At 30.8% G+C, this 21,759-nt stretch overlaps 3 protein-coding genes and 1 non-coding gene across 4 annotated transcripts in view; 3 read left to right on the top strand and 1 right to left on the bottom strand.

Annotated features, from left to right (window-relative positions):
* Positions 1 to 4,095: 4,095 nt before the first annotated feature.
* Positions 4,096 to 6,770, top strand: LOC111035523. The gene is made up of 3 exons (XM_022317168.1): positions 4,096 to 4,299; positions 5,462 to 5,775; positions 6,180 to 6,770. The coding sequence occupies exons 1-3, from the start codon at positions 4,096 to 4,098 to the stop codon at positions 6,316 to 6,318; spliced, it is 657 nt and encodes a 218-aa protein (XP_022172860.1). The 3' UTR covers positions 6,319 to 6,770.
* Positions 6,771 to 6,938: 168 nt separating this feature from the next.
* Trnah-gug lies at positions 6,939 to 7,010 on the bottom strand. Its single transcript has one exon. It is a non-coding gene; the product is annotated as a tRNA-His (tRNA).
* A 2,599-nt stretch (positions 7,011 to 9,609) lies between these two features.
* On the top strand, positions 9,610 to 15,689 carry LOC111035531. Its single transcript, XM_022317182.1, has 4 exons — positions 9,610 to 9,725; positions 9,838 to 10,065; positions 13,519 to 13,829; positions 15,122 to 15,689. Exons 2-4 carry the CDS (start codon positions 9,844 to 9,846, stop codon positions 15,264 to 15,266), a joined length of 678 nt encoding a protein of 225 aa, XP_022172874.1. The 5' UTR covers positions 9,610 to 9,725; positions 9,838 to 9,843; the 3' UTR covers positions 15,267 to 15,689.
* A 4,833-nt stretch (positions 15,690 to 20,522) lies between these two features.
* Positions 20,523 to 21,759, top strand: part of LOC111035516 (mucin-5AC-like) — a 50,026-nt gene continuing 48,789 nt past the window's right edge. The window contains exon 1 of the mRNA XM_022317160.1: positions 20,523 to 20,831. The gene's annotated coding sequence lies outside the window, so the exon portion shown is untranslated. The remainder of the gene's footprint in view (positions 20,832 to 21,759) is intronic.

Genomic DNA, 21,759 nt, shown 5'->3' with positions numbered 1-21,759 from the left:
AAACGAAATTAATTTAAGGTGCGGTTTTGTACATACTGTACCACATTTTGTGACTAATTATCATTGTCAGAAAAACAGAATGGTTATAAAGTATGTGGTAAACAATATGTTAAGGGTCCTTAAAAGTTAAAGGATTCCACACACCCTTGACGTCCTTGGCGATAGTGTTAAAATGCAGTCGGACACGATTTAGTGCAACGCCGCGCACCGCAATTTTATTTTTTTTAGAATAATTTTACGGAAAGTAACTGCTGTAATGTGTGAGGAACCTATGACGTATCATAATAATTATTAATGATATATTAAACGTATTGAAATTTATTTTGATTTTTAACGACTGATTAATTAAAATTAATTAAAATCGTAAAAATTGACATTTATAGGTTTTTAAAAAACTGCTGCATGATGGATCTGCAAACGTCTTGTTGATTTACGGATCAAAATAGATTAGTAAAAATGTATTGAAAAATATAATTTATTGTGAGGTTTTCTGAGTTATATTTAATATTAAGTTAAAAATAATCACCTATTATTTTACAGTTTGTTAGGTAGGTACCTAAAAAACAACTATAAAATACTCTACATATGTTCTCGTTTAAATAAACAACTCAGAAATATTTTTTGCAATTATAATTTTTTTAAAGTGTACTAAAAATGTAACAGCTTCAATTTTTAGAAAAGTGTTTAGTTACTATTATTTATAATTAAAAAAAAAATATTATAAAACTATGACTTAGGAATTGTTTACGTATTTACTTCCATGAACACTCATTTTCAAGCGGTGTGTATCATCTAAGTTTGCATAATAAAGATAAAGATAATAATCTAGTTAATCAAATGCTTAATTATAAAATTAATGTTTTTGAGTAAAAATGTACTTTTCATCACTCCTCAGAAACTGTAATTTTCGATGCTGGTTGAAGCGTTGGAAAATAACCATAAATGTTTTTTTCCGTCTGTGGTATAATGCAAGTCGCCAATACGGAGCGGTCGGACAAGTTAATGTTCAAAATGTTCAAATACATTAGTATAGATGAAACAATCGGATATCGATACGTTTTGTCTAATACTCTAATGTTTCAAATACTTATTGATAGGTGGTTATTTCCTAACCTATGAATTAATACTGCTACTACTTTGGTTATATATGAAAAACTCATTCGTAAGCATAAAATGTTCATAAATACATTTTGTTAATTTGCTCCTGTAAATTGTAAAATAGGCAATTTGAGTACATAGAAGTTAAATAATTCAAATTATACTTATATAGTTGTAAATAATATTATCGAGTTAAATCAAAACGCTACAGCGCGTAGCTCTTACATCGTTTATAATACAATTTAGCACATGTATAATATATTTATATTACCTATGTATTCAGTATTTAAGTATTTTCGTATGAATGTAAAAATAAATAAGTATTTTTTGGACAATATTTACAAAATGATTCAAACCTACACATAGGTAAAAAAAAAGAGTGTATATGATTGTTTTTATTATTTTATTTGTATGCGTATTGAATAACTAAAGATAACTTGTTGGGCAATATTCAATTGTACAAATTTAGGAGGGTGGAAAAATAACGATTTTACGGAGTTCTATATAGGCAAATTATAAGACATTTTTTTTTGATAATAGTTTTTACCTGCGAAGATCCATTCGTAGAAAATTACTAGTAATTTATAATTTCATAGATTATAATAAATGCACTAAAAAAAGAATGACTTAAATATAATAGTTAAACCAAATAAAGTATATATAACCATTTTATAGGTAAAAATTTAAAATAACTTTAATGATTTAATTATATTTTATAGTTCCTGCAATTTTTAATACTTAAATTAACTAAAAAATATGGTTGAAATAGCTATACAATTAAGCACTTATATTAATATTTAAAAGGACTACAATTATCTATAATATATATTTTATTATCACTGGCTTCATTATTCGTACGTACATATATTCATGTGCCAATGGCAATTTTGCAATATATTTATCCAAATATTAATTAAAACATTTATTAGAAATGTATGAAGTATGATATATTGAAATTGGTATATCAACATATATCCAATATTTATTAATAAAAACTTAATTTGTAGTTTTCACATTGTCAATTGCTATAGCATAGATTTTTATATCTACCTAATACAAATTATAATCAAGGTAATCTTTAACTATAATTGTTTATTACGTATAAAATGTGAATGATCTCAAGACAACTCATGAACACGAAATTAACAGGGAATTTAATCGTGGTCCAACGGTTCAACCCTGCATTGCCAATGTTGGGAATCAAGATGATTCAAATGATACCATAAACATTATGGATTAAACAACAGTTAAGATTGGCATGCAGATTATTGTCAACTAAAAATAACTACTATACCATTCCGATTGAAATGACGCAACTTACATTTACCAATCGAAATAGTACCATTAAAGAAATTCCATTGGACATAGATTTGTATAGTAAATACTCAAGCAATTATGATTTGAATAACAGAAAGTTTGGCCAAATTAATGATGATTTTTAACTTAGTTTAGTTAAATTGATATATAACATTTTAAAAAGTTTATATAAGATTAACAGTTATCCTTATTTTTTTTTAACTCGGTGAAGTTTTTAGTTGTATGGAAACTTACGATTAAATTATCAACATAAGTTATTTATTTGTTTTTTTTAAACATATTTAAATCAGTAATATGGTTGAAAGTGATAAAAAGTAAATGTTTATGCAATATGCATAATCAATAATAATTGTATTGTCCTTGACAACCTGCAGTATAAAGCAGTTGGTCCATTTTTAAACTGTCAACACACAATTGTATATCTAAAAAAAAATTGAATTATGCAATAACATAAAATAATGTAAAAGTATAATACTCTTGTATGGCTAATAACATCTGTTGAAGCTTAACTGAGATAAGAAAAAAAAATAATAAATGTATTATATTTATTATTTGATTATTTATAAATTACTACCGTAACTTGGATTTGATTCAAAGTAACTCGTTAATTATTAAGTTTATATCAATAAATATCAGTTAAGTTGAAAATTAAGTTTTATTACTATTTTTGAACGTGAACTCAAAAACACTAATCTTGTTACTAATAGACTTAAAAACTACATCGAAATATTTAAATTTAAATCAACCGTCAAGTTATGCTAGTCGTTTTTAATATATCTCTGTTTGAGACTTTCGTATAAGACATTGTACAACAATTATTGTAAAATGCTAAATGCATATAATAATTATAAGTTGCAATAGAAAATAATTTATATTTGGATATAATTTATAGCTATAGATAAAAATAGTTAAGCATGTGTAGCGAATAATTTGTACAGCGAAAGCATTTTAATACATTTTAAACTTTTAAACAAAACTATTTCGTTTCAGCTCGTGAATCGTGAGTCTACAAAAATATCTGTTACTAGTGTATGACGATCGAAACCTTACTGTGTTCGAAAACAAACAATTCTGAGCGTCTGATGTGTTGTAGTAATAAATAATAATATGTTAATAGTACAACGATATGCTATTCAAACACAAACAATAAGTATGTCTATGCGACGCTTTTACTTTGTCGATCGGCGACTTCTCAAAATCAGCCCTTCGCTCAGCATCACCTGTCATTCGCGCACCGAAGACGATTGCGAGAATATCAGGCTGCTGCTGCTTGTATTCCATTAGTCCATTACACATTTACACTATAATAGTTATTTTTAAATTCTACTGCAACATTACGGATACAACAATATTATTGTACCATATTATGACAATAGTGAGTACACCATATTATAATACCGTATTTTCGTGTAGAGTTAAGGTTTGACGTTTTCTTATTAGATGTACTAATAGTTTAGTAGCTGAAAAAAGATGATATCAATATATTTTAGGTTATACTATAATTAGGTATATAAAAGAATTTAAGAATAATAAAACCATTATTTTTAAATATATTTTTAAAGTATTGAATTTAATTTAGATACCTGCAGTATACAAAATGAAATTTAAATAAATGTAGTCAAGTATATAAGCGAATAAATAAAAACATAGTTTTTTATAATAATTTAAATTACACAGGCAATGTCGACGCTGGTGACCTGGTTCGTGTGTCTACTGCTGTTGGTTACGAGATCCATTTCGGGACACACGATCGACGAACATCGAGGGGATGATTACGAAGCCGACCAGAAAGAGAGTAAACTGCGAGATTTAAAACCGGAGTCTGTGTTAATGGGCATCGCTAAGACGTTGATCGGTGGCAAGACGGCAGCGGCCAGTGGTCAAGTACATATTGAACAATAGGATTTTATTTAATTTTTCGCGAGCATATATATAATACACAAACCAAAAATAGGATTATTTATTTTTTTGTGAAAAATTGACACATGTGCAACGTATTATTATTATACATTTAGAACCACTACTGTATAGATCGTGATGTATACCAGAGATCATCCCGGGGTTTCTGCAAATTGTCCTCTCTGACCACTTTGTCCAGTCCCTGTAAATTTTTCAAGATGGCCAACGGATTTTGTGATCTGCCCGACATCTTGGCTAGTATTTAAAAGAAATAATAATATAATACCCTGTCAGAAAACTTTTCGGGATTCTTATTTCTAAAATTGTACTTGGGTTTGCTTTTTATAATATGCCTGCTATTTACTTCCGCTTTCAATCGATTAATCAAAAAACGACACAACGAAGTATCTATGTATACAATCAAACTTCAAATTACTTTTTTTACTCTTACAGTCTTACTATACTACCTATGCATGTGACTATTATCTGTCCTGTATATTTATCAGCCATAATAGGGCAGAAGACTCAACTCTTAACTGGTCTACTTATAATACATGAAAGCGCTAATAAATAGAAAATATTTAATAACTTATATCTTATGCTTTTAAAAAAACAAGAAATAATAATTTAGTATTACCCATATGCACATACTATCACGAATCAACAAATGCAATAACAAATGCAATACAATAAGTATCTATTTCAGTTAAATATTATTTAAATCATTCATATTTGAAATATTGCATTATTCAAATCGCATTAACACATTTGCAAATATACTATGCAATATTTTTGTACAATAAGTCAGAAAATAAAATAATATGCCTTGATATCATCAAGGAATCTAATTATAAAACAAACAAATGTTCCGGTCTGGCTTTATTATCTTATCACCAAACAAACTAATTTCTCTGATGATAGGTATCTTGTACGATAACAAATAAGCAAATGTTATAGAAGAAGACGTCATCTGCCCTATTTATAACGATCTCTTTATTATATAAATATATTTATTTATAAATTATATACTCGACATTTATGTTGTTTCATGAATACCTATCATGCATGTTATAACTTTAAAACGACTCAATAATAATAATATGATAATTAATAAAATACGGTTGACATACGTTCGTTTTGTTTATAGTCGCTCAGCTTGAACATGTCGAACTTAGTACTGATGTTGGTACTCAGGGGTCTGATATGGGGCGTGTCATACATGCAAAATGGTGGTGGTGTTAAGGAAGCACGAAACGAGGATTCGACCTCGACCGCGGTCGGGGGACTGTTCCAGGACATGGTTACTGAAACTGACGTGATGCTGTTCCTCGGATACTTGGTCGCCGACGAGTCGGGCCGACACGAATGTCTGAACCGCGTGGCGTGCGAGCAACCGGAGCGGGCGGAGAGTTATCTCAGGACCGCCGAAATGGTCTGGAAAACCGCGAAAATGTTTGACGGGTAAGTTGCACTACCCGAGCAAATGATAATATTATAAATATCGTACCTATACTATAATACTATATTTGTATGACAAAATTGGGTGGGGTCTAATCCCACTTGTTTCCATCAGTTACGCCATAAGTTTACTGTATAATGCTATACTATAATATATAATACATCCCTTGATATTTGAGTTAATGATTTCTTAAAGATTTGACCTACATTAAAAATAATACATCGTATTCGAATGTTCTTTCGCTCTCTCATCCCCACCCCCCCACCATCATCCTCAACAATGAGCCAGCGACGTCACTTGAGATTATCTTCAATACCTAATACCTACTTACACAATTTAAACATATTAATTAAATAATACTAATGACATATTAATGTTTAGACTTCATCAATATTGACATTTTCAGTGTGATACCGTTGGACCCGAAGTACGAGAAAACATTGATCAGATTGCAAGAAGCCATCGAGAACGGAATGGCGGTCGGTGATTGCGAGTCGAAATACAAATGCTTCGATTCGACTGTTGCCGATAACTTCAATATCTAGCTGAATTAAATTTAACTAAAAAGACGTATAATATACTTATATACCCGACTACGAAACTACTAACTTAACCTTTATCGCATTTAAATTGTATCATTTGTGGAATTAAGTCTGATCGATAGAGACGAACATGCCGAGCGCAATCTACACATACACTTTTTATATTATTTTACATACCTAGTTGGTAAATACTAAATGTGTAATCACTAATTAACATTCATGATTCAAATGTTTTGTGGTAATTAATTTATAGGGGCTAAAGCAGGAAAAAATTACGGGGGGTTTTGAAAAAATTTTAAATATTTATTAGCGTCATACTATTCACACTGAATTACCTACAGTATGTCCTACATAATTTTTTTTTTTTTTTTGGGGGGGGGGTTAAACCCCCGATTGTCTATTTTATAATAGCATTAATAGACGAAAAAAATGAAGTGAACATTTTTATCATGATATTATTGTTATCATCTATCTCATATGACTTTTATATTATTAATTATTATGTATTAAGTTTTAAAAAAAATTGTATTGTTATTTGTTTTTATTTTGCAATTATTTAATATAAATATATTTATACACCGAATGCGACTTAAAATATTTTATTAAAAACGCAAAAAATTTTGTGCCGTGACCAGGATTCGAACCTGGGTTATTGCGGCCACAACGCAAGGTCCTAACCACTAGACGATCACGGCCATGTACTGACACCTTATTTACTACAAGATATGAATTATTAGCCGTCGTTTGTTACACATACATATTATTGTAATAATAGTTAATACTACCATAAGTAATTCATAACTATCGATTTAATTTAATATGTTTATAATAATATCAGCTACAAATATTATTGTAAATTATAGGTAGTTCTTAAAATGATTTTAGCACCAAAAAATTAAAGAATGAGTTTCTATTTACAATATTACTGTTACAGATGTAAATTAGTATACTTAGGTATCTACAAAGAAAACTTAAAATAATTTTATAATATTATGAATTAATTATCATAATACTATTAGGGCACCTGGTACTGCGTATTTTTGCTTATAACTTTATAAGACTTTGGCTATTGATGTTATCGAAAAATTTGTTTCTAAAAGTATTTATGATCCCTCAATAGCACCACCGTTTCCAACTGCTGGTTTAGTGAAACCGTGGTGACCTCTCCCTATTGCGCTTTACCATTTCTACTGTAGAATCACTATAATGATTAATGGTGCAGGAAAACCCGTGCCAGTATATTGCATCATAAATTGCAGATGCTTACCTAAATAACAAAATATTTTAATTTCATAATTTATTTTTTCTAATTTTTAATTTATTAAAACACAGATAAAAGTGTACCTACCATATTATTACACTTATAAAAAAAAAACACTTAGGTATATTGCCAATTGGCATTATAAATTAAATAAATGAATTTTTCTTCTTTTTTAAGCAGACAATGGAAGCGCATCTCACTCGCTCAGATTTTCCAAACACAAAGTTAAATTTAACTGAAGCTACTATCGACTAAAAAAGTATTACCTAGTTCTAATTTTGGTTTTGATACATCATCATTTTCAGAAAAATGATCGGTTAATTAATTTATAGCGGAAAAAAGAATCATCAATTGGAAAACAAGAGTTTTATTTCCACAAAACATCCTTCAGTAAATTCCTTAACTTGAAACCATAGGCGAGCGCACGTGGGTAGCTGAGTGTGCATTTGCTGCCCCTTACCGGTTTGCATTGATTCGTAAGGACCAAACAACTGTCCAAGCTGAGCCTCCGTATAATGATCAATAGAAAATAAGTTAGTTACTCAAAAAGTGTATTGAATTTTCCTTATTTTTTTTGTTTGAATTTTTCACATCTTTAACACTGGCCAAAGTATATTATTATTATTGTATTATTATTAACATTCATCAAAGACTTATATCACCTATATTATCTAGTATAATTGATCGAAAACTAAAAATAATTAGGGTTTCTCGTGTTCCATATTACACAATGCAGTTCACTCATATTAATTGCATAATCTCCCGAGTTATGTATATAGGCCGTTTGCATAAAAAAAATGGGCCGATAAAATTGTTCACTGCACTTGACTTATTGAAACTTTGAGCATGATTATGTTTGAATCTCACTTACACTTTTTGTTTTGATATAATAAATAATATAATAACCAATAATACTATAATATTATAGCTTTATAGTAAAAAAATAAAAAAAATAGCAAACCTATAATAGGTATATATTAATATGTTTTGCGGGTGGTGTTCTGAATTGCATTTTAATTTTTAGATATACTTAAAAACATGACTTTTTCAATAGCAAAACGATTTTTTAGTCAAAACAATTTTATATTGGTTGAAAAATGTAGGTATTAGAGTTATCTATAAGGTTTGGAATTCCTGATTCCTGTTTATATTTCTTATTGTTCTGCCTATAAAATGCGCGATAGGCAGTTTATTTACATAACAGTTAAATTATTTGCCTATTAATTATACCATTTTATTACATTTACAAGACTATCTATATAAATTTGATTATTGTATGGATATTTATTTGAGATGTAAGATCTGAAGAATATGGTATATAATTAAGTATTTATAATTATTATTATTCATGTTTATTTTGGTGAACACAATATATTCTGTTCCTAAAACAAAAAAAAAAAAAATCATTCGTAAGCATATTTTTAATTTTTTTGACTTTATAATAAATTCAATTTCAAGGGTTATTAACGATCTAATTCAAAAATACTTCAAGATATTCTATTATGTTACCTGTTCTATGAAACGTATAAAAAAATTAAATGTTCACTGATATAATAATTTAACGAAATCGTAGAAAGTGCACATAGTATAAATAATTTAAGTAAGTACTAGTAAGTTTACACAGTTTAAGTCATTCGACAAGCACGTAGGTATAACAATAATAATCAAAACTTAACACACAGTAAACATGAACAAACCAAATTGTTTGCAGCCATGAAGTTTGACGAATAGTCCATTGTGGAGCGGCGGCGGCTGTCTTGCCGTTTATTCTACAGGTTGCAAGTTTCCGCCAACACACACACACACACACACACACACACACACACACACACACACACACACACACACACACACACACAGACACACGGCGTAAACAAACGGTTTCGTTTGTCTGGTTGTTACATGAGTTCTGGTGTAACTTTAATTGCAACGATATGCTGTCGAAGCACGAACAATACTTGACACTTTTACTTTCCCGGGCCGGAGACATTACAAAATCGGCCGTACGACCGTCTGTACCTGTCATTTACCACGCCGAAGACAATCCAACACAACATCGAGTCACTATATACCGACATTACCGTCGTCCGTCCACAAGACTTGAGCACATCATCGATAGTTACGGGTGTATTCGTGTTCCTTGAAACCGGTGAGTGTCGACCGGAATACGTCATCCGTGTTTGCTGCAAACAAATCTCTTACTCCAGTGACTTGTCCGTATTGTGTGGTTACTTGTTAAATAATAATTTTTTTTTTTTAAGAGAATCATGCAGCCAACTGGAGTCGCGTCAGTGTGCTTACTGTTGCTGGCGGGCAGAGCGGTGGGACACGCGATCGGCGAGAATCGCGCGGACTACGAAGACGCTGGAATCGCTGCAGCGGACCGCAAGAGAGACGCCTCGCAGCAGCCGAGGGTTTTGGACATGGAGTCGATATTTGCGGGTTTCGCCAAGTCGATGATCAGCAGGACTGGAGCTACCAGTAGTCAAGTACAAAACAACACATACATTGGTTTTTATATATTTTGATGTTATTTTCTCGTAGAATGATTTATGAAACAAAATTTTTTAAATGGGATTTTAATTTGTCGCTGTTGGTAATAACGCGTGTGCAACGTATTATTATATTGTATATTTAGAACCAGCACTGTATAAATCCGGGTGTAAAAAAGAGGTCCACCGGCCAGGGTTTCTGCAAAATGTCTTCCCTGACCACCTTGTCCAGTCCCTGTCAGTTTTTCAAGATGGCCCTTGGATTATGCGATCTACCTGACATTTTGGCTAGTATTTCATTTATGTATTCAACAAAACTTTTACACCCCCCACCCCCGCCCAAAGTCTTTTCGAGAATCTTATTTCTATGGCTAAAATCGCATTTTGGTTCTACTTTTACTTCAGTCTTCAATCAATTTAATAACAAAATATTTTTATATTGTTCTTGACTCTTCTACATAATGCTGCCTCAACCACTGTGATCGTTTTCAATATACACACACACATACAAACCAAATACCCATATATATACATTATAAAAACATACACGTACCTATATATATTACAATATTTGACTCGAGATGATGAACAACCGGATTCGTCACAATGACACGATGCTTACATATTATGAATTATATATTTTGTATACACGGTGAAAATACGATTATTTCTGTATATATACATTATACATATATATATATAAGTTAACATTTATGATAATAGAAACCCATATTAAATTGAACTATGTATTTCGTCCATTGTCAGCTTATTATACAACGTAACAATTCTCACTTTATTACAACAGTATAACATTTTAAAATGTGCACATTGCTCAACGCGAATCGTATATTATTAAGTACCCATAGGGCTATAGCCTATCATTACCAAGTCAGTAGGGTAAATATAGGGTGGCCTAGGTGACTGAATTCCACTGGCCTCCGGTTATCCAAACTCAAAGTTTAAATTAGTGAGATAAAAAAAAATCAAAATATACAAAAAGACATACATGAAACATATATTTAAAACATTTGTAGCATGAGAACAATTCTAAAAAACGAAATTAATAAGATTCAACCATACGTGAACTAGCAGATTTAATTATAACAAAAAACCACTTATCGTCATCAAGTTTACGCGCAGTTTGCACAGCTTTAATATTATATTTGATTTTTCCAGTTCTGCTAGTGCAGAACGAACGTTTTCAATACAAAATTAAGAACTTTCGGAGGAGTATACTTAGCTACTATATGAACCAAGAGCGTCTACGGAGTTAAGCTTTAATATTGATAGAAAAAATAAAGCCTTGATGTATTAATTAAACGGTTTGCACAGTTGAAACTTTTCAACTTAAAATAGTGAAGAGTTATCTTTTGATTATTTTAAAAATTTTAGGGGCCCCAGGATGTCACGGCCCCTAAAATCCTAGCTACACCACTGGTACAGCCAATACCTGCTGACTACCTTTATGCTGCTGTACAAAGTAGTAAGTACATTAACTCTTTCCTTCTACTTGAGGTACCTACCGAATGACATTATCTGACAAATGTGTTTTTTAAGTACACGCTATGGCTATAGTATACACAGACATCAATAAAGTCCTAGCTTAATCGCACTTTGCCTTTATACGTATTTAACCGTATAATATATTAACAACAGTTTCGCACCCTGGTTTTCACACCTCTTAAATTATCATTTAGAGATTTCGAGTTAAATATTTATATAATAACTGTACAATCCGTTAAAGCGAAATTCATTAAAACACTAAATTACGTTTTCTATTGTTATTATAGTTATCTGTGTACTTATCCGTTATTAGTTATTAATAATGAGCCATAATTTATTCATCATAGTAACTATTGATATTGTATAGCCCGAAAAACGTCTGTTTAACTTCTCTGTATTGAAAATGAATACAGCCCTGCAAGCACTATATTATATATTGTATTAACATTTTATTTGATTTTAATTTTGAAAATTTTTCTAAACGCCCGATCGGTAATTCTTATTTGACCATTAAATACTAAATAGTTACATCCTTTCAAACGAAAACTATATTAAATAACAATTTAAGTAGCCATAAAATGTTTTTCATTCGATTCAATAGTTTTTTTTTTATTGTTAACCATTTCACAGTGTTTCCACTCTGAAAATTACTTTAGTCTATGAAAAATGAAAATCGTGTTGACCAGCTGCGATGGGGCGTATAATTTATCATTCTATCATTCCCTACGACCTCACCTTACAATTTTGGACGGTCACGGAACGTTGAGCTAAATTAAAATTGTATTACACCGTGATACATTTCGGTATTTAAATAAAGCCAAATACTTATACAATTCTGAAATCCACGCATTTTGTAATTATTTAAAGAAAAGTAAAAACATACTGAAATCAATTTATACGATACCGGCATACTGACGAATAAATTCACGTGTATTATAATTTTTAATTAGAAATCAGTAATTAATAAAAACATTTTGCACAATCATTATTGCTCTAAATTATTCAAAACATAATATATAATATACATTATACACGCGCTATATTATACAAATAACAAAATGATGTTAAGGTCTGGCAAAAAAATACTCTCATTCATATTGAAATCGTCCATTCGTCCTGAATTGGTTTATCCTGCATTGATAAATTTACTAAAAGCTTTCGATTTCAAAACTCTTACGACCACACGATCTAAACTTTTTCGTTACTGGCTCTCTGCTACTACCTACACAATTGCAGCGTAGTTTATAACGTAATGAACGATAACTTCCGCATCAGTACTTTACTTGATCTTCACACTATGATGATATTTTTAATTTTTATAAACATTATACGCTAACACATTACCTATGGCTATTTATTATATATTAAATAATTTATATCGCTTTCTCGTCTATGAATATTCCTATACTGTTTACATTGTGTATTATTATATACACGTAATGATTCACCGAGTATGCTTACTCCTATTTTATGCTTTAATTATGCATTTGTTTAAATTCTGATATTTTGGAATTTTTAAGTAGAGATACAATTTATAATTTTTGTATTAAGTAAAGACCATTTTTTAATTAATTATATTTCTTTCACTGTGTAAGGAGTGTCTAGTGGTGATACAAATGTCTTTTTTAGAAATTAACCGTGAATGGTTATTATTTGAAAAATATATTGTATTGCCATACGTAGTTACTCCATAAATTACATAAGTAGGTAATTTTAAAATATTGTTTTTAGTACTTATAGGTAAGTATACTTATGCTGAAAAATTCCAAAAATCAAAATTGTAATAAATACTTAATTAAAGAGAATAACGGGTGTCGAAAACATGTTTGGTGAATCAACTTGTATACCTTCGTCTGCCGCCCTCATCGACGACCGCACTGCCATACTCGACGGTATGTGAACGATCATCGATTATTATACAGTGTCCGTCGTCATCTGTTTGTCTAGATGCTCAGCCTAAACATGTCCAACGTGGTGCTGATGCTGGTTCTCAAGGGACTCATCTGGGGAGCGTCGTACATGCAGGGGAACGGTGGCAAAAGTCGGAAGGACGGACCGGATGCGGCGGGCTTGGGGACCGGATTCGTGGCGAACATGGTCACTGAGACGGATTTGCTGTTGTTCCTTGGATATTTGGTGGCCGATGAGTCAGGTCGTTACGACTGCTTGAACCGAGTGGCGTGTGAGCAACCGGCCAGGGCGGAGAGCTACCTGAAAAGCGCCGAAATGGTGTGGAAAACTGCGAAATTATTGGAACCGTAAGATAACGGCTGTATATGACTATTATAAATAAAATAAATGTATAGATTCCTTACCTTTGTCGATGGGCCACATTAGAAATAATTTACATTTTTTTAGTGGTTCTGCAGGTCGGTTTTTTTGTTTAAATACAATTTAAAACTACAATACTCTCGCCAACGACCATACCACGTTGAATACACCAGTTCTCGTCCGATCACTGAAGTTAAGCAACGTCGGGCGTAGTTAGTACTTGGATGGGTGACCGCTTGGGAAAACACTACGTGCCGTTGGCATTTTTTTGTCGATATTAATAATTAATAACTTTTATTTTAAAACAAAGTTTTAAATAAAATAACATCAACAAAAACATAGTTTTTATGCAACAAGTGGACTTATGTTGAATGTTTGCTTTTTATAATTTGGGAAAGGGTGTAGAGGAGATTATTTTAAGTTACCATACTCATTTAACTATTACTCAAAATCCTGATAGATAACTAATTTTTATTTGCATTTAAAATATTGATTTGCTAATCATGTCATGGCAGTTTTATAATATTTTTATTATTTCATTTATTCATTCATTCATTATATCATAGACAATAGATTACCTACATCATTCCGAAATGGATTATATCAAATCAGTTACATACATTTACGTTGCATATTTTATTATTTTATGTTACATAAAAATCTTAGTCTAGTTAATACCAATTTTAGAGTCATCACTTATCAGTTATCAGTCATATACTTTTGAAAATATAATAAACTATACTATATAGTATAATAGAGTGTAAAATGTTATATTATTAGGTACCTACCTCCCAATCAAAAATCATCAGATAATTCTATAAAAATTATGTTCCATCACATCCATAAACCATTTTTGTTGATCGACGTATAAATGTTTAATAGTTAGTAATTACTAAGTGGTAACCACTCTTGACTTCATCTGTCATCGAATGTATTATTTATGTTCTGATGGTTGTCAATTATCTGCAATTGGCGACTAGCTGCTATACATTACAATTGTTTTTCTATAATAATATGTATTCTAATTACATAGATTATAAATGTACAACTGCACATTGATATAACAATACGAAAAAAAAAATGTAAACACGTTCAGGTCCCCATCGTGGAATCACTATGCAATGATTACTGCGTATTTGCTATATATGGTTTCCTTGAAAATAATAAATGCGTAATTATATACAAATATTATAATGTGACGTGTATAATACCTACTTGCAAATTTTTAATTTGTATAAATGTATAATATATTATTTTTTTTATGTGGTATTGTTTTCAGTGTGGTGCCGATAGACGTGAAATACGAGCAAATGTTGATCAAGTTGCAAGAAGCCATTGAAGACGGTAGGGCGGACGGAGATTGTCAGGCCAAATACAAATGTTCCGATTCCACCAGCACCGAAGATAACTTTAACCTGATTTAAAGCGTAAAGAAATTAAGTGACATCGTAGGTACATCATAGTTTTTTTTTTTGTTTAATATATATTTTGACCAAACGAAAACGCCATGCGCAATCATTCTATGTATTCGATTGTTATTATTGCTTATTTTATTCACACAATAACGCACGTACAATATAGTAGTAAATAATAATATTTGATACTACTATAAATTGTTTTTTTTTTTCAAAAATCTTTCGTGTTAATTCAATCTACCTATAATAATCGTATATTATTTATGCTATTTGATGAACATGACCTCATTCAAAATAAAAATGTTATTATATCTGCTCTTTAATTTCTATCACAGACCATAACGATTAATGTATACCAACTATTGTAACTACTAGTTTCATTAATTTGATTCATCATATCCAAATGACCTATATAAAAGTACTATATTTGAAATACAGATAATTATTGTTTTTTTATGTACTATATAAATGATATTATAATATTAACTTGTAAGTTTTAATTTATAATGTATATTTACTATTTTGTAGAGTTTTGTTGTTATCATTAAAATAATGGTTTGTTAAGTGCTATTTTATTTATTCTTCAGCTACCTCCACTCCAGACGCGTGGTTATTTTCTAGTCAAAACAGCTAATTCCTAAATGATTCATCATTGGCGGAACTCAGTCCTAGATTAAGTAATGACCAAGGGGACAAGTCCCCGAATAACACATATACCAAGGACCCATAATGTTGTTTGCATAACTTTTATTGATGGTCATTATTTACTCATTTGTACTTTTTATAGTAAAAAATATTACGTTTTAAAACAAACTATGAAACAAAGAAAAGAAGAGAAAATTATAATACTATAGCTAGTGTACTTGTGTTAAAAAATAATGTACTAGCATCATCCACACAGTCGTTACCAGACCGAGTTTTTGATTATTGCCTATTTAAAGAAATAGTAGACTTGTAGGGTATTTAAATTTATTAAAAACTATAAATAGATAGATGTACCAATATTATAATATTATAGCAAAGCCTGAAACAAAAAGAACATAAGTGGAATAGACAACAATAAGAGAAAGACAACATGAACAGCTTTATTAAAGCTTCTAAAAGTTATGAAATCATTCAAATTTGTTTTATATATATTCATTAAATATTAAACGGATATATATTATTATGAATTCAGTTGTTTAATTTAAAAGCAAAATTGTATTTAATATTATTAGTATTATCTTCGAAATAATTATGAAAATTAAAAGTTGTACGTTGATAAGCTCATCAATCAATCGACTGGACCGATATGGCTCGTTTTTGTTTTTGTTATATTCCAAATGAAGTTTTTACGGAAAGAAAAAAGGGAAAAGTTGCCTTGAGTCTCAAGAGATTTTAATCTGGGATAAATGGAACTAAGAGGGACTTTAGAGGGCTAAGCCTCTCTTGAGCAACTCCCCGAGTCGGACCTATCTGGTCCAATTGTGAATCTAAACCATCCAGGGCGTCACCCAAACGCATATAAAGAAAAATCATTCAAATCGGTCCAGCCGTTTAGGAGTAGTACAGTGACATACACACGTACAGTAGAATTATAATTATTATATATAGTGAATTCTGTAAGAAATAATTTGTTTAGCTATGTGCAATAATTGAATTATTACAAAATTATACACAAACAAATAAGAGATGTTTAAAAACCCTAAAAAAGTTGTCAGACTAAATACTCCGCGAAAAAGGGATACAAATGTTAAACATATACTAAATGCTTACTGCCTACACATGCATAGAAATATAAAATTGAGTAAAAATACGTATACCTAGGGATACGTAATTTTTCGACTACAAATACGGCTAACTATAGATTTTCAGGTTTCTTCGTAAATTTGCAAAACTACATTGTAACAGACATTTACCGGGGCATTCTTTAAAATAATTAGTTATATGTTACATAATAATATATTGTGTTATTTTATTTTTTATTATCTTTCAAATCATACTCGTTTGTCGGTTTTAAATTTAAAAAAACACATGCATAACACTATACGGATTTCTGTTCTCTATTATTGTATTTGTTTTCTTTTATTTGTGTGTAGACCTATGTATAGGTATAAGTCACAGTACAAATATAATGCGTACATATTACACGTACCTACCTATATGTGTGTATAATAATATTTACCAACAGATTCAATTTTATGTTACAATACTACAAGATATGAATCATAATATTGCACATGATTACATGAAGGAACTATATTGGTTTTGTATTGACGTTGATTTCTTTTCGATGCAATTTTAATCGAATACCAACGTTTTCTCTAAACGCACGCTTATTATTTTTATTATTATGCTGTAAATCGCAGTACTGTATATAATATAATGTATATAGGCGTATGTAGTGCATATATATACATGCAGCACGCAATAAACGAGATACGACCGGAACTCCGTACGGAATATAGTATTTATTGGCTATTATTTGCCAAATATGAATACCGCTGCAGCCATCGGGTATACCTCTAGAAAATTACATTTAAAATTGCAGCAGCTCGTGGACGTGTCTGCAGAAGTCTGCTGCTGCTGCTGCTGCTGCTGCTGCTGCTGCTGTGTCTGTACCACGAGCTCAAGTTTCATTTTTTGCCCCGACGACTCTCCGTAGGCCTTTCTCACGCATTCAATTATTGTTATTACATCGAAGCGTGCACACAATATTATATTATCATATTATCATAAACGTATGTGTTATACACTGTCTTCGTTATTGTGCAAGCGGCACGGCGGTAATATCAAATTATGCTCGAGGAGAACTCGCAGCCACACAATGTGTACACAATATTACGACTTAGTGTCTCTGCTCGCGCACACGACTCGATATTGGTTATTGAACTGCAAAGGTTTAGGGCGACTTGCTGTTTAGGTCCTGGCCAGTTATGACCGCAGGACCAGATCTACTTACTGCAGACAAAATGATAATATGCATTGTTAACGGCTCTCGAAAAATTCGGACCACATAAAGTATTAATATGTATATTAGCTTTTTATATTATTTATACGTATTTTACGATAACGATCGACTGTTATTGATCAGTAGGGCTGTGAATTTGTAGGAAAGAGCATATTTTTTGGTGATTGTGAAACGTAGCTTTGTAAGTACAAAATTTAAATTATGTCCCTACGAATAATTTATGCAACTTTTATTTTGCATTTTTTGACATTTTTAATTGTTTGTGTCATTTTTGTGCATTTTTAGGTCATATTTTCCTTTTTTAGTTCATTTTCCAGTATTTTTTCCAGGTTCGATTGACGAAAAAAATGTTTGAAAAAAAATTTATTTTTGTGGCATGCAATTGCGAGATAACTACATAAATTATTTGTAAGATATTTCTTTCTAAATTTTTTAAAAAAAATTTCAGGTGAATAGCATTAAGTATAATAAATTCAAATTCAACCAACATTTTTACTATTTTTTTTATTAAATGACCACTTTTTATGCATGTAATGTACTGATGTATAATATCCTGTACCCAATATTAATATTAATATAATTATTCAATTAAAAACCATTTTAAATGAATTTTATACTATAATTTTTGGCATTTTATGTTGAATTTTTTGCATTTTAAGTGCATATTTTATTGCATTTTTTTGACATTTTTAATGCATTTTTTAAGGTTCTTTAGTGCATTAAATTCACAGTCCTATTGATCAGTAACTTATTAACCGGTCATTTGCGGCGTAGTTCTACGTTTGTGAGCAAGTTTAAATCACCAAATCGTTTATTTCCATATTGTTATATTGGATTTAAACAGTTTTCAAGTTTTCACCTACGTCGTTATTTTTAATTACGACTACAGAAATAAAAATGAGAGTAGTTTGTTTAACATTTTCATAAGAGACGATACTATAGTAATTAAATGTAATTGAGAGTTTACAAAATGTCGAAAGGTATTGTTACGTTTGTATCTTTCTATTATATGTTTAATAACCGTACAGGTGAAAGTTCTGTTAAAAACTATTAAAAAGACGTATCAAGATCTTTATTATCGCAATATAATCTACAAAACCTCTGAACTGTCAACATCAAAACCGAATTTTGTGAAATTACTTGACTATAATCCAAATAGTTTTGTAAATTTAAATTTAAAAAGCTAGAAACATTTTTTTTATGTGTGGATGAAAAGTACAAAGTAGTTGACTGATGTGAGTTTCAAAGACTACATTGCAAATTGATATCATTATACAAACAAATATGTATTTACTTAATAGTTATAATTTAATTTAGTAAAAATTATGAATGGTATTTATTATTTTAAATTTTATTCTCTCCCTCTAACTTAATAAAATTCTATAACCATCGCCACAGTTTGTCACACAAGTGTAATATTTATTCTATATTTAATTAGGCTATTATAGTATATATGACTCAAATGCTTACGGCTCGTAAAAACACTCAATCCGGGTCTGCAGGTTGTAGAATTTGATTGTTGGCCACTGAATAATCGTAGGTATTTGTAATTAAAAGAAAAGGACCGGGAGAGATTTTAATTTGGTTTTTGATTTTCACGTCTCCCGCGCATTAAAATAACGTTAATTTTCGTCATCGTGCATTTCTATACTCGCATAGCTCTTATATATTATATACTTACGCACATAATGTCGTATTTATTTATTATTTCGTGGGCGGTGAATAGGAGTGCGTCGACTATATACGTATATACCTGTACAAAGAAAACAGAGGTACCTATACCCTATCGTCGTGTAATGTTCGATATTTTAATGGACGTCTTCGGTTCGAATTAAAAGAGAAGAAAAAAAATAATCTTTGTGATGTCGATGCACAGTGTTACGGCGCGTTATCGTGGTGAGAGGGGTCTCTCTACGCAGGCGGCGGCGGTGGTACCCATTCTCGTGGTGGTGGCGCGCGGCTCATGCACTGTTGTCGGAATCGTGTCCGACGTGTCGATCGTCGCGTTCCATTATTATTCGACTTAACACATCGCAAACACGACTCGTGTTGGTTTTTTTTTTTTAATTCTGTTACATTCTGTCTTTTATCATTATTGTTGTTGTGTTTATTCTCGTACCGAGGAGCATTTTCTCCTCGTCTTGTGCGTGTAATATACGCGCATATCACCGCCGCCGCTGTTGCGCCCGTCAATCGGCGCGACCGCATCTCTGGTCGATCGATTCGTTTCGATAATATCATAATAACACCGTCAGTGTTAATAGACGTACCGCGGTTGCGTGCCGTGTGGCTGTACGTGCACATCATACTTGTAACAATCGAGACGAACGACTTTTGTGCTTTTAAAAGTTTTGTGGGTTTTTTTTTTCGTACCACCCGGTGGCCATAGTGTCACTACGTGTATATAGTTCGGCACACATGAACACCAGCGCCGAGCAACGATCGACGAAGACCACGATATTTGGATTTTGCACTCACATATACGACTGTATTCCATTAGTCATTAATCATTGTGCAACATTATAATATGGACGCGAGTGCGCGCTGGACGCGCTTGTAATATTGTTTTTACTGCTCGAAACAGTCACCACTGCAAATCAAATCTCTGCTTCCTACGTCACCGGGTAAGTGATTATTTTATGGAAAAAACTTTTTACTGTAGATTTTGCACACGACATCCCTTTATCACAATAACATTACAAAATAATAATTAATTTTGAAACGTCTCGTTCTTTGTTTCTTCCTGGAAAACCCACATTTATACACCGGTAATTATATATCACTGTGTACACATTATGTTTTTGACTCTTTTTTGTTTAAAAAGTGTTTTGAATAACAACTATCTCGTATATGTTACACGTTGAATTAAAATCAAAACAATTTATGCATACTATTGCATATAGACTCAGACTCCTTATTTAAGAACCTACTATAACTTCTTAGAGTGTAAACCTATAAATATAACTAATACATCTACAAAATATGATTGTTCAGCTACCTCATTTTTTTTACACCTATTGTTATGTTGAAAATATATCAATATTATTTTAATGGCTTTGAGTACCGATATCACAATATTTATAATTAAGAGCTACAGTTTTTAATTATTTTTGGACTATAATCTTATTATTATAAGTAGGTACGTGTAAACGAATATTATACTCATACGTATAGGTGCTTACTATAAGTATCATCTAAACGTAATCATTTTGAAAGTTTAAATACCTATGGATACTTACTAAATAATATAAAATTAATAACTGTAGATATCGAAATATTATGTACAGTACAACTAAACAAATTAATAGACTTAGATTATAAATTCGTTTCAGCCATGCAGTAAAAACGAATATCAATATTTGCAGTATTAATCATACTACCTATTAAATACATTTTCACTTAGTTGTAAAGAAGTATAATACTCATACTTCGTTTTATCAACCAGTAGGTATGGTATTGAAATGTAGTTTTATTCCGAATGTATTAGGCCCAGGTTTGCTCATAATTTATAGGTACATATTTATAAAATTATTGTTTACATTTCTTGGAAAG

This window comes from Myzus persicae, unplaced genomic scaffold, assembly GCF_001856785.1.
Source record: "Myzus persicae strain clone G006 unplaced genomic scaffold, MPER_G0061.0, whole genome shotgun sequence".
Classification (NCBI taxonomy): domain Eukaryota; kingdom Metazoa; phylum Arthropoda; class Insecta; order Hemiptera; family Aphididae; genus Myzus; species Myzus persicae.
This window is presented reverse-complemented; position numbering and strand designations above follow the sequence as displayed.